The sequence below is a fragment of the Lepidothrix coronata genome, unplaced genomic scaffold (assembly GCF_001604755.1).
Source record: "Lepidothrix coronata isolate B3197 unplaced genomic scaffold, Lepidothrix_coronata-1.0 Scaffold214, whole genome shotgun sequence".
NCBI classification, from domain to species: domain Eukaryota; kingdom Metazoa; phylum Chordata; class Aves; order Passeriformes; family Pipridae; genus Lepidothrix; species Lepidothrix coronata.
In genome coordinates this window covers 147277-160784 of record NW_016690394.1, presented here as the reverse complement: position 1 = coordinate 160784, position 13508 = coordinate 147277, and the positions used below count along the sequence as shown (strand labels likewise).

General features: G+C 49.3%; 1 protein-coding gene across 9 annotated transcripts in view; it reads right to left on the bottom strand.

Moving 5' to 3' along the window:
* The window catches only part of EIF4G3 (eukaryotic translation initiation factor 4 gamma 3), a 143691-nt gene that overhangs the window by 58613 nt on the left and 71570 nt on the right, over positions 1-13508 (bottom strand). For 5 of the 9 annotated variants that reach the window (XM_017833446.1, XM_017833441.1, XM_017833438.1 and 2 more), the window contains 4 exons: positions 12982-13014; positions 5641-5661; positions 4684-4863; positions 3596-3710 (listed from right to left, as the gene is read on the bottom strand). In XM_017833446.1, coding sequence (XP_017688935.1) covers positions 3596-3710; positions 4684-4863; positions 5641-5661; positions 12982-13014 — 349 coding nt within the window. The remainder of the gene's footprint in view (positions 1-3595; positions 3711-4683; positions 4864-5640; positions 5662-12981; positions 13015-13508) is intronic. The other 4 variants (XM_017833439.1, XM_017833443.1, XM_017833440.1 and 1 more) reach the window with 2 other exon arrangements.

Below are 13508 nucleotides of genomic sequence, written 5' to 3'. Positions count from 1 at the left end.
ATTGTGGTTTCCTTTATGGAATGATGTTGGCTCAATAACTGAGTGCTTCAAAAACGTGCCAGACATCAGGGTGGCAGAGCAGAGCTGCCTTCTGCCCACGATCCGGTGTCAGGGGAATGTGTGAGGTGCTACTGGGTTTTTTTCCCTTCTAGGCGTGGATATTGGATGGACTGACTGCTTGCACTTGCCCCTGGAGCAATCTGATTTATTCATATCTGATCATTCTTCAGCTGAACTAACCTTTAAATGGGAGTGAAACCTGGATTGTGCCTGTAACCCAACCAGGGGTCACTGCCATCTCAGGCAAAGGGTGAAACCCAAGAAAGAGCTCAGCCCTGCACAGTCTGATTTGAGACTTCAAAGGATGGATTCCCCCAGCTGAGAGCTGAAAGCACCAGCTCTGGGCAGGCTCCCTGCCTGCAGCCTCCCAGGGGGAGCGTTGTCCTGCCAGCGCAGAGCCCTGTGTGGTACAAGGTGCTCCAAGTGTTCAGTCTGGGCTGGGCTCAGTGACTCAACAGACACCTCATTTTGAGTGTCAGGGTCAGGCAGCAGGAGCTCAGATCAGGCCTCAGGGCACAGAAGTGTCCACCAGCACCTCTCCAGCCTGGGAATCGAGAACTGCTGCCCAGAGAAGCTGTGGCTGCCCCATCCCTGGGAGTGTCCAAGGCCAGGATGGACGGGGCTTGGAGCAACCTGGGCTACAGAAGGTGTCTGTGGCAGGGGGTGGAATGGGATGAGCTTTAAGGTCCCTCCCAACCCAAACCATTCTGGGATTCTATGAACCCTCCTCCATCTCTCCTTAAAAACAGTGATGAACCTCAAACTCTTCCCAGTAACACTCTGGTGGAGCTGCCCAGTGTCCAAGCAGAGGGGGTCAGGTGAGGGGACAGGAGCCAGCCTGGGAGCCCTTCATTTCTACAGACCCCCTGTAATGTGATCCCTGACAGAGAGGCAGCTCCTCAGGGAAGGACTCTTCCTTTATGAAAAATACTTAAAAAACCCAAATCCTGCAAAGCAAGAGTGAACTTCTGGGAGGAAACAGCTTCTATTGCAACAAGTCAAGTGCCTGTGTCAGTGCCACACTCTGCTCTCCTGCCTTTTCATCACTTCCAGTTCTACAGCACCGAAGTTTTATTTTCCCTCCTTCCCACTCATCATTTCAAGGTCTTTCCCAACACTGTAGGAAACTCCCTGATATGAGAGAATGATAAATTGCAAAACTGAGCTATAAAAATGCACTGCCCATCCTCACAAGTTTTGCTTTTATCACCTTCTTCGGGTCCTGCCATGATTTTGATATCCAGCAGCCACACTGGCTACAAATCCTGTGGTTTATGGGAAAAGGCACTGCCAGCAGCTTTATCCACGCCTGGATTGTAGATTTAGTTGTTCCCCAAGCCTGGCAGCACCTGGTGAGAGACTGAGCATTCCCAGTCCCTCCAAATAGCAAGGAAGGGACAGGAGGGAAAGATGGATGAGCACAGGCAAAGCTGCATCATCCCCTTCCTCAGCTAAACCTTCCCTGCCTGGAAAACTCTGCAGGATGGAGAGCTCCAGCTTCACCCACTGATGCTCCACAGACACAGCAACCTAAGAACAAGCTGGGACTGAAAGATTCCAAGTTTCTGTGCAAGAAAACAGGCGCTTCCAGGAGAGGAAAGCAGCCAGAAAGGAACCTTTTCCTAATTACAAGAGTGAAGACTAAGCAAGTCTAAGCAGGAAGTAGGAAAGTAGAGCTGTAACAGCAGAAAAAATGAGGAATACTGGGCAATTTCCTCATTTAAGGGATCAGGTTTGAAGAACCATTGCAATGTTCCTTCTGGGTTTTTTTCTAGGATAAACAACCAGGAAGCAGCTGCCTCGTAATTACCCTCCCTCCTTCTACTCTGGAATTGCAGAACCACGTTTGAAGGGTTCAGGGCAACCTTTCAGCATAGTCCCATGAGCTCCACACACACCAAACAAAGAACAGAAAGAAGGAAAATACTAAAAAAGATTTCCAAATGATACACAGGGAAGCAAGTGGGGCTTTGCTCCCCTTCCAAAGGCATCTGTGTGTGATGAAGAGCAAACCTGCAGCTCTGCCAAGGGTGCAGGGCTGTCACTGTTCAGCCTGGAAGGGAATGAGTCACCCCAAGGCTCTGGAATTCCAACAGCTACAGCCCATGGGAAGCTGACAGTACCTCTGCCCCCAACAGGTCACAGAATGTGATGGGCAGGTAGCAGTGAGAGAACAAAATGCCTCAAAATTGATATTGAGAGGTGAAAACCCTTCAAAAACCAACCCACACGAAGGGGTGATGAATGCAATCATCCTGGGGGCCTTTCAGATGTTGCCATAAATGAGCAAGGGAAGAACTGATGGACATGAGTGCAAGACTCCTAATTCTGCATCTCAAACACAGCTTGCAGGAGCTGGTCTGACTGAACCATCCAAACACAGATCCCATGGAAAGCCTCCCAGGGGGCTGTGATGTCAGGAGGACTGGGATTGTACACAGCAACACGCTGGGAATTGTTAAGAAAAGACCTCACTGCTTTTCTGTAAGAGGTGATTGCCAAGAGAAGAGGTGGGGAAGGACAGTCACCCACTGGGTTTGCAAACTGGGACCCAGTGGAGAGGAGCTGGGAGGCCCTGGAGGACTCAAGGACCAGGAGACATGGACAGAAAGGATCCCCAGCCCTGGACATGCAGCCCTGGAATGTTTAATTGAAGCTTTGAACCTCAGGACCTGGGACAGTCACAGAATCATGGAATATCCTGAGCTGGAAGGCACCCCCAAGGATCATCCAGTCCAACTCCTGGCCCTGCACAGACACCCCAACAATCCTCCCCTGTGTCCCAGAGGATCATCCAAACCCTCCTGGAGTTCTGGCAGCCTTGGGGCTGTGCCCACTGCCCTGGGGAGCCTGGTCAGTGCCCAACCAGCCTCTGGGGGAAGAACCTTTGCCTGAGATCCAACCTGACCCTCCCTGACACAGCTTCAATCCAGTCAAACTGGAACACATGAACATATGTACATATGATGATCATATCTATGACAATCTCCCAACCTTTTTGCTTTGGAAAAGGCAACACCAGGAGTCGCCCTCGAAAGGGCCAAATTTCAGCCTGTGCAGGAGTTACAGACTCTTCCACTGCACTAAATTGATCTTTGCAGCATAAAACCAGGGAACAAACCCCATGGCTTGCTCTCACCCCTCACTAAACACCGAACAAGGAACACAGGGATAAGAAAGTCAACTGCTGTATTCCTGGGAGCAGACCCAGGGCACGGCTCAGTGGAAACCAGGGCTGCCAGATGTACCCACAATACCTTAATAAATAACAATGATTGAGCAGGGACTAAGAAACAGCCACCATTCCTGGTCCCATGTGATCCTGGGCAGCCTTTCCTGAGGCACTCACACAAACAATGCTCTGGGAGTGGGGATTTTTCAGGAGTGAATAATCAGGGCTGTGACACCACCAAATTTAGCATCTATTTGAAGTTCAAACAAATGCTAATCCAGCTTGTTATTATAAATCTGCAGCTTGACAACAGAAAAACACACCCAGGGAAGAGTCTGTAAGAAGTCTCCAAGCAGAACTTACCATAGGCATTGGGGAATTCTCCAGGACCTGGGCCTGGATAAAAGGGTCCCGGTCCCGGCGGCTGCACAGGGTATTGCTGGGGGGGCCCGACGTACGGGGGGCCACTGTGACGATACTGGGGGGACAAAAACCACCATCAGTTCACACAGGAGCACACAGAACCTGTAATGGAGCCCCCCAAACCACCAGGGATCTGACTGTCAAACCAGGTAATTACAGAGAAATGCAATCAGTAAGGTTGGAAAAGCCCTCCACGATCAGAGTCCAACCATTCCCTCCCCACCACGTTCACCCCTGAACATGTCCCCAAGTGCCACATCCACACACCTTTTGAACACTTCCAGAGCTGGTGACTCCACCACTGCCCTGGGCAGCCCATTCCAATGCCTGACCACCCTTTCCATGACGGAATTTTCCCCAATATCCAATGTAAACCTCCCCAAATGTTAGTGTCAGAAAAGTAATCAGAGCTAAGGTAAAGACAAAGCAGGGAGGACTCGAGAGCTGAGGCAGAACAGTCACCTCCCTGATTTCACTCACACTGTTTAATGAGGCCCAAGGTTTTAGAGTGACTGTAGATCTATTAAGTCAAATTAGATACATTTAAAGCACAAATATTTTCCAAGAGCTTGGTTTCCCATTGGTTTTGACTCCTACAGCTTCCATGCACAGAACAAATACTTCATCCAGGGAAAGGACAGAGGCTGAACCACAGAATCACAGAATCATGGAACCACTAAGGCTGGAAAAGGCCTCTAAACCACCAAGTCCAACGTTCCCCTGGTACTGCCAGGGCCACCACTAAACCAAGTCCTCAAGTGCCACATCCACATGTTTCTTGAACACCTCCAGGGACAGTGACTCCACCACTGCCCAGGGCAGCCTGTTCCAGTGCCTGCCCACCCTTTCCATGAAGGAATTTTTCCTAATATCTAATCTAGACCCCCCCCTTGGCACATGAGGCCAAATACAGAACTACCAGCTTGGTTCCACAGACACATCCCACCAACTCCTGGCATGTCCTCAGACAGCCCAGATGGAGCAGAGGTGGCTCTGCAGCTCCTCAGGTGCCTGGCTGATGGCTTTACCTGTGGGATACAGTACTGGGGGCCCTGAGGCATCGGGTAGGGCATTGGCAGGTGGTTCACCATCATGATGTGCTGGTTGGTTTGGTACACGGCAGTCGGGGTCTGTGCTCCGGGACGGATGGAGGGGCTGCTGTTCTGGATGGTGGCTCTTGGAGGCTGGATCTGAGGCCTCTGAAAAAACTAGGATAGGGAAGGGAGAGAGGAGAGAAAACAAAGAACCGGTCAGACTTTCTGGGAAAGGATTAGAAATACAATATTATAATTATAAGACTAGTTTCCAAGGGTTGCCATGCCTTCAGAAAGCTGCAGGACAGTCTGGGTTTATCTGTGAACAGCAGGGTTTTCTATTTTACAAGGTAAAAAAAAGGCAAGAAATGTTACAAACTAATAATTATTACTTTGTAGCTATCAAATTTTACAGCTCAACTTTCAGAGCGAATGTTGGAAAAAGGAGTTTGTCTCCTTTGTTTTTAAAAGGTGGGTTGGCTGCTAAAAAACCCACCTTTATAAATACTCCAGGGAAATAAAAGATCAAGGTAACTATTCTAATGTACCTCCAGAAGAGCTAAAAGGCTGGAATTTCACAATGGACAGAGGCACCTCATGCCTTTCCTTTACACTCATTGATCCAGGCGACTCGTCCTGCCCTGTTTTCCAAAGGGTGGCAACTCGTCCCAGGGTGGCACCAAACTCTTCTACCACGTTGGGATGAAGTGATGCCCCGGGTGGATGGACCAGGTCCAGGGAACCAAGCAAGCCCCTGGCACACGCTCCGTCCTCGGCCCTCGCGCGGGAGAGGCACCGGCAACCCCGGGACGGAGCATTCGCGGGGCTGGAACACCTGGCTCTGGAGAGGCTTTGGAATCTCGGCAGTCAGGAGGTAAGAAATGCATTCACTGACGGAGGAATGGTACAGGTGAGACACTTATGCCATGCAGAACCAGGAGTTGGAGTTACCTGTATAGGTCTGAATCCTCCCTTCAATAACGAAGCAAGAAAGCAGCAGGAAACAGAAAGAAAGCCAATGGAACAGCTTACAGATCAACAGGAAGGAACAGGATCAACATGCACCCTAAGTCACACAATTCCAGTCACCTCCTGCCCTGCTCTCACCCCTTGCACCAACTGCCAGGAAAAGTGGTACCGAGGACTCTCAGGATCCCACAAGGTCAGAAACTTTTACACCTCCATACAAAACTTGTCCGGAAAAGTTTAAAAAACAAAAGGAAAAAACCAAGCAAACCATGACTGACTGCAGGAGACGTGACACTACAGAAAGACTTTGTGTTTACTCTGTTCCTAAAACATCAAATATTTCTCCTGTCTGGTCTCTTCCAGTGATACAGAGGGAGCAGATAAAGCCGAAATCCTGCCTCCAAGTGTGGATTCCTCTCCATTTCTGCACCAAGACTGGGAGGGTAAGAAATGCCACATATTTTAACTGCTTAGAAAAAAAATAATGATAATAATTAGGCCAGCACACGTCACACCAAACCCTGCTGGCTGCTGTGCAGTGATGGGAACAGTCTGGGAGCAACTGTGTGAGGAGGGGTGAGAAGAGAAGAGAAGAGAGGGGTGACCACTGAGGAATGAGGGAATGAGCTGGGATTATCCACCTTGGGTTTGGGAAGCATGAGGGAGGATGGAAGGAAGCTGTGATGCCTCTATCTTTGCCATGACAATGAGCTTAAAGTGGTCATTCTGGTGCTGCTGAAGACTTTATAACAGTTGAGCTGTTCCCCACAGCAAATGATTTCTCCAGGAAAGCCATGGATGACTCCATCTCAGAAATCCAGACACTGTTAAGAGGGGCTCAATGATTTTTTTATGTCCAGCCCTGTTAATCTGGATGGAGAACTGTCCCCAGCACACTGTGACCTGAACCAGGAGAAGGCAACTGTTTGGGGAGAGAAGTTTGGAATGAAGGTGCAGAAAGAAAATCAGAAGAGCATCACCCTGCCACGGTCCTGCTCCACACGCTGGGGCTGTGAGATGGGGGGAACTACCCAAGTGTCACAGGAACCAGGGGCAGGTGCTGAATTTATGGTGAGAATCACCAGAGTCTGCAATTTTTTAATATCCAAACCCACAAAAAATGTGCAAAAGTCTTTCTCATTCCACTGCAAATCGCTGACTGATGATTATTTACAACCTGTTGGCAGCAGAAGTCTCACCAAGGTGGTGGGAAATTCCACAGCCCCCACAGGGTTGTGTTCTGCAGAGTGAAAATGGGCTGGAGGCTGAAGCAAGACATGTCAACAGCAGCTCCATCCACAGGGCAGCACAAGAAAAGCCACGGGGAGACTCCACCAGTGCCAGCCAGACATGAGCCTAAACCTGCTCCTCAGGTTCCTGCTGTGCCTACGGAACCTGCTCCCACCGAACGGAAACCCGAGGGAAAACTCACAGCACCAGGAACGCCCTGGGGATGGAAAGCTGCTCATTTCCATCACTGGCAACTGGTCCCTAAAGGCTCACGAGGGGAGTCCTGCTGGGGGGACACACTGGAAGCTTCATCTCATGGGACACAAGCTGGGTCTGTTCCCCACCGGAGCAGAAGGGATGGGACTTGTGCTCTGAAATGGGGGTGTGAGGCACAGCCCTGCTCTCCCACAAGCACTGAACACCCCCAGCGCAGTGCTGGGCTGTTCCACAGCAGCAGGAGGATCTCTGACAAGGAAACTGTGTTAAAAACCCTCTCAGGAGCCCCCTACACAGCCCACACCAGTGCAGAGCCGGTTCGGCTCCAGAGATGGAGAAAGAAGGAGAATTCCATTCCTGGCAGACCAGCAAGAGGAACAGCAGATCCGTTATTCCAAACAAGACCATCAGAAGCTTTTGGAAGCACCAAAGCTGAGACCTGTCTGACAAATTTAATGACTTGTAGCTACTCCACTTCCAGAATAAAACCAGGATTCTCAAGGAAATCGGGTACTGGAGCACTGAGCATCTGAGCCGTGGGGGGGTTTGACTGTTCTAAACCACTGTCACCTGGCTGGCAAACTGGTTTATGCTCCACCCTCATCCCTGTCCCTCCAGAGCTCAGCCAGCAATATTCATGCTTAGAAATGTTTTGCTATTCTGACTTGATCTGCCAAAAAATCCATCTTGCACGGTCAAAGTGCCCTGCACAGACACCTCCACAGAGGAGAACACCAGGACATGAAAATCTGACAGATCTGGACTCTACTTCTTCTAGGAAGTGCAGGGTTTGGAGTGGAGCACACACAGGACCCCCTCAGGACCAGGGTGAACCACAGCAAGGCTTCTGAGAGAAACTCTGTGTTACACCAGCCCTTCCTTGACTCCTGCCTTCAAAAATAAAGCCCTGCTACGTCTAATGATGGTCAAATTATGGTTGTTCAGCAACCAGTGCAGACCTGGGTTGTGTCCTCGAGTCATGTCCCATCCCTTACCTGTCCAAGTCAGAGAGGGAGGGAGTTCTTGGATCACCTTGGAGTCATTACTACTGGGCAATGTCTTTAACTTCCCCCAGGGTTGCTGCCCTGATCCCTCACAGAGGAGCAGAAGCAAACCCTCACCGCCTTCACTGGCTCCTCCAGCCTGCTCGTTTAATGAGCTCTCACCAGCCCAGCACATCCTTCACCTCCCTGCTCAAGGAAGCTCTGACAAATCCAAAAGCAGAACTGCACACAGGCTCCAGACAGGGTTTCTGCAGTGCTTCCCAAAACTCCTTAACTGGAAATAACTTCAGTGGTGTATCTGGAGGCTGCACTGCTGACGTGGTTTCAGCCAATGAGCTCCCACCTTATGGAATAAACCCTTCTCCTTGGCACTACGTGCTGTGCTGGATGTCACCTGTTCCATGCACAGCATCCTCGTGCTGACCAGGTTTTCCACCTTTGTACTGCTGCAGACACACATCTGCTGTTTGTGCCACAGGAATTAACATTAATTTTAAGGAAATCCCCTTCTAACCTCCTGCCCACCCCTGCACAATTCCCTGCCATTCCCTTCAGTCACTGCTTAAATACACACGCCCCAATATCTGTTTATTAATCATCACCTTCTTCATTTTCTTCCCATGTGTCCAGAGGCTGCTGAAGGCACCCAGATGAGAGGTTGTCAAGTAGAAAAATCAATGATCAAACAGAGCCCAGTCCCTGGGATCACCCACCACTGCCTTTCCAATGATTTGCCATTCACTCTGTATTTCCAGTGCCTGTGAGTGCTCCCTCCAGACCCCAAAAACTGCACTGAGCTAGAAACTTGGGGTAAGAGCACTGAAAACAAACCTATGCCAAGCTCAGCCCAGGGAATTTTTTTTCCAGCTATTTTTTTTCCTAGTTTGGACCAAGGCTGGATGTTGTGATGGGCCCACGGAGCCCCGCGGAAGGTCACGGAGAAAGGAAGAGAAAGGAGAGTTCAACAAGTTGTCATCAAGCTCTGCACTTCAGTTAAGCTTCTCATACCCCTGTTACTCAATTTTAGTCTTTCTGGTGCCACCAGGAGGGCTGGTGGGATAACCTGAGCCTGGCTGGGAGGGGGAGGAGGAGGTGCCTGCACAGGCAGTGCAGCAGGAACCATCTGCCTGTGGATGGAAGTTGGATTTGACCTTTCAAACTTCAGCACAGGCCCTGGGCTCAGCTGAGGAGCTGCAGCCTGGGGACATCAAGATCACACAATCATGGAATTGTTTGGGTTGGAAAAGCCCTCCAAGACCATCAAGTCCAACCATTCCCCCAGCACTGCCATGTTCACGACTGAACATGTGCCCAAGTGCCACATCCACGTGGCTTTTAAACCCCTCCAGGGGTGGTGACTCCGCCACTGCCTTGGACAGCCTGTTCCAATGCCTGACCATCCTTTCCATAAAGAAATTTTCCATAACATCCAACCTGAACCTCCTCTGGCACATCTTGAGGCCGTTTCCTCTTGTCCCATGACTTGTTACCTGTGCCAGCAGCAGGAGCTGCAGCACAAATCCCCAGGTCCACATTCCCCAGTGGCCACTGGCACCTCAGTGCAGCCCTCTGGGCACAAGGCAAGCCTTGTCTGCCCCCCTCAGACTCTCCCAGCTTTATAATTTATTAAATTATGAATCTGAGAGGAAAAGCCCTTTTTGTGGGATTTACAACTGGCGGCTCCTCCACGTGCTGGATGCAGACAGGGAAGGGATTGTGGCAGCCACTTCCCATCACCCTCTGACTCAGAATACTCCAAGAAGCTACAAAATGGCCAGTGGAGTCAGTTCAGGGAGTGAATTCCCAACCTCTCCGAATCCCAGAGCTTTTTCACCCAGCCCAGCCCATTCTCTGTTGTACAAGTTCCACCCAAAGGAACTCAAGTAACCCTGAGCTAAAACTGGAGCCAACTCCACCAGCAACCCCAAGTGAAATGAGTCTGCCACGAGCAGCAAACTCAGCTCAAATATAGTTAAAAAGCAAATGATGACATTTGAGTTTATACTTCTGATTTCTGTTTTTAATTACCTTGGCACCTAGTTTTAAAGTCCCCCAGACGCTCCCCAAGTCGCTTCTTAAATGTAAGGTTTTATAAGCAGAGTCAAATGTAACAAAAACCTGCATTTTGGAGCTCAGATTAGAAGAAAACTGCTATTTTCAACTTCCTGAGGATCAGAAGCAACAAAGTGCCTCCAGAGCCTCAGTTAGGAATTAAAACCAGGAAAGCTCCGTGCACAAAGTGGAAGACGGAGCAGCAATCTCAGGCAGGGAGGAGCTGAGGCCACTTCAGGAAGAACACAAGCTGACAGTGTATTAGAAATACTGCCCAAAACACTTTGCAGGGTCTGGTTTTTTTCTCCTATAAAGTGAAGTCTTCCAGCAGACTCTCAGTGTGTAATCTGGGAATCAAAGATTACTGATACATGTTTAACTTTTAATCACAACTCCTGCTGCTATTTCATTTCACTTCATCCACTTTTACTGTAACACCCTAAATCTCTAATATTTTCTGTTGTACAGAATGTGATCACGCTTTCTCCAGCATTAACTGGCTCCACCAACTATAACTATCCAACACAGGACAGGAATTCCCATCTGGAAAAAAACCTGCCTATAAAGCTGCCATTCAACTTCAGGTGCTTAAATCATGCTAATTTGAGTACTTTAAGAGCTAATAATTTCAGGCAATAACATTAAAGAACAATCCATTATTTGCCTGAAAGAGACCCAGAATCAATAGGAGGTACATGTTAATAAAATCCCACTGGGATGGACATGGGGAATTGCAACAATGGTGCTGCCTCTGCCTTCAAAGGGCATTTTGAGTTGTTGCAACAAATATTAACCCTGCTACGGCCAATTTACTTACTGAGCACATTTTAGGTTACAAATCTCAGTCTGGACCCCTCTGCTTATGTTACACAGTTTAAACGTGGCTAAATGTTGGCCTTGAGCATCCTCTGAGTGTTGGGTTTGGGACGAAGCCGTGACCCTCCTGCACTGGTGGTGACCAAAATCCCTCTGTCCACCCCCAATCTACACCAGGGGTGGAGAGTTTTGGATTAAAAGAAATAAACATCTAGAGCTTGGGTTTCTCTGTGCCTATCCTGATCCAGCACATGACAGATGCAACTGGGAATAAAGCCTGGAATGTGTTTCTCAGAGATAATTATAAGCAGATTCAAATGTAACAGAGTCAAAAATCTGTGATAAAACTGGGAAAACACTCGGAAATTACAAGTTTTAACCTGCAGGCAGAGTCAGAATGGGGTTCAAAGGCAAGTTTTAGATCAAATTCTGACAGACTGGTGGCAGAGTCCCACCAGTAAAGCCCCTGGCTGCTGAAGTATTTTGTCCAAGGCTGTGCTGCCTCCAGACTCCTGGGCCAAAACCTGCTCTCAGTGAGCTCAGGACATTTTAGGGGAATATTAACTGGCTCACACTGAATATATCCAGTGCCTTAGTAATGACCTATGAAAGAACTGAGGAGTTTCAGAGCAGTGATGGATTTTCAGTAAACACAGACCTGAAGCTAAGATCAAGAACAGAAGTATCTAAACAAGACCCTAATCCCGGCATTCCCCTCGTGTCCCAGCTGTCCTGCAAACATTCCTCCAGCACTCCTGGCCAAGCCATCCCAGCCACGCACAGAAATCTCTCCTTTCTCTCTCCCATGAACTTTGCCTGTGAGCAAACAAGTGCAAATGTCCCGTTTTACTCCTTCAGCCCTTTTTTGCCCTGCTCTGGATGGCTCCCACGGCCCCCACGCTGCTCCCTGAGGTGGAAGGAACAAGGATGATGATGTTTTTCGGGTATCAGTGCCCACCTAACACTTACCTGCTCGCCTGAGACACAACTATCCCCACAGAGCTCATCCCTACATTTAACTGCTCAGTAACAGGAGCAAAGTAAGAACAAAATGACCCTCCTGGAACAAACCTTCCTTGGCTCAAGCCCCTGCCCTGACACCACTGGAGTTAACGGGATTTTTTTTTCCTGTTAACTCGGTGGAAACAACCTGCTCCTTCCAAGCCAAGAATGTCATGGAAACAACCCAATCTGGGAGAGCTTTCCTGCTCTTGTCACGCTTCTGTTCCTCTTTCCCACCCAACATTACCACCTCTGTCCCCTCCAAAGCTACAAGAAGCAGCAACATCACTTCCCAGGGGAAAGAGTTTTGGCAAAGATGAACGGGGGAGCTGATAGAAAAGATAATTTTAGACACCCTGACTAGGACAGAGGGACCTGTGTGTCTGTCCTGACACCAGAGAGGTCCACAGGGTAATTCTGCCACCCCTGAGCTTCAGGTGCCAGAGCTATTCCCAATCCTTACTCTTATTAATGGAGTGGTTCTTTACAAAGTCCAAGTCATGCAACAGGAATACTAACAGATTCCTACACGTCTGGCTTTCATGGGCCAAGCAATAACGACATTAAGCAGTGCAATGGTAACAGATAACCAGGTGTATCACACAGCAAACGTGGCAACTGGGAAGTCGTTTGCTTTGCTCCCAGTTGGAAAAGCAGGATTTTCTCAGTTGACATCTTCAGGCAACTTAATCCACTGATCAGTTGGGGAAACATCCAGAAAAAGTTTCTAGTGATGTGAGAAGGGAAAAAAAAAATCTCCCCAATACCTGGCAAGGATCCCTACAGGTTCTCCTTCCCTGTAGAAGGGGGTGGTTCATGGGAGCAGTGACCCCATGTGAGTTGTGTTACTCAGCGTTGCAGGCAGCTCGTTAGAGGGTTATGCAGGTGCTAGTAGCTACTAAGGGGTGGTTTCCTCCACTCTGAGTTAGTAGGTGAGTCACCTCCACCCCCAAACCCCCCAGGCAATTAGTGCAGGGTGATAACGAAGGGGCAGGTACTGTACCTGGTGATGGGCAGGTCGAGGCCCCGCTGCAAACTGAGGAAAGGCGGGAGAAACAAACACAAAAGGAAAGGCACAAAGAGTCAGAAACACCACAACGAACCAAAATGTCACAGTCTATGCAAAATAAACCCACAGAAAATAAAATAACAATGACACACTCAAAAGCTTTGCTGCAGGACAGCGACAGACAGGGACCGAGGTGTCAGATGGACACGGGAGCTGGGGGGAGCAGCTCCCGGGGTCCTACAGGCACTCTAGTGGAGGGATGCAGGCATTCCTTACCCTGCCTGAGAAAAGAACACGAAACCAAAAAAAAACCAACTTAAAACAGGCAGCAGTGGAGGTTTGGAAACTGCTTAAAGGGGAGGGAAATGGTTAAAGCAGCTGGACTCAGCCGTTCCGGGTATTTGTGGGATTGAGGATGGACACTCACGGCTGGAGAGCAGGGAAGAGCCAGGCACAGGCAGTGACCTGCCAGCCAGGGGCTGTGGGACATCCCTGCAGGGCAAAGAGCAGCGATTCCTTGC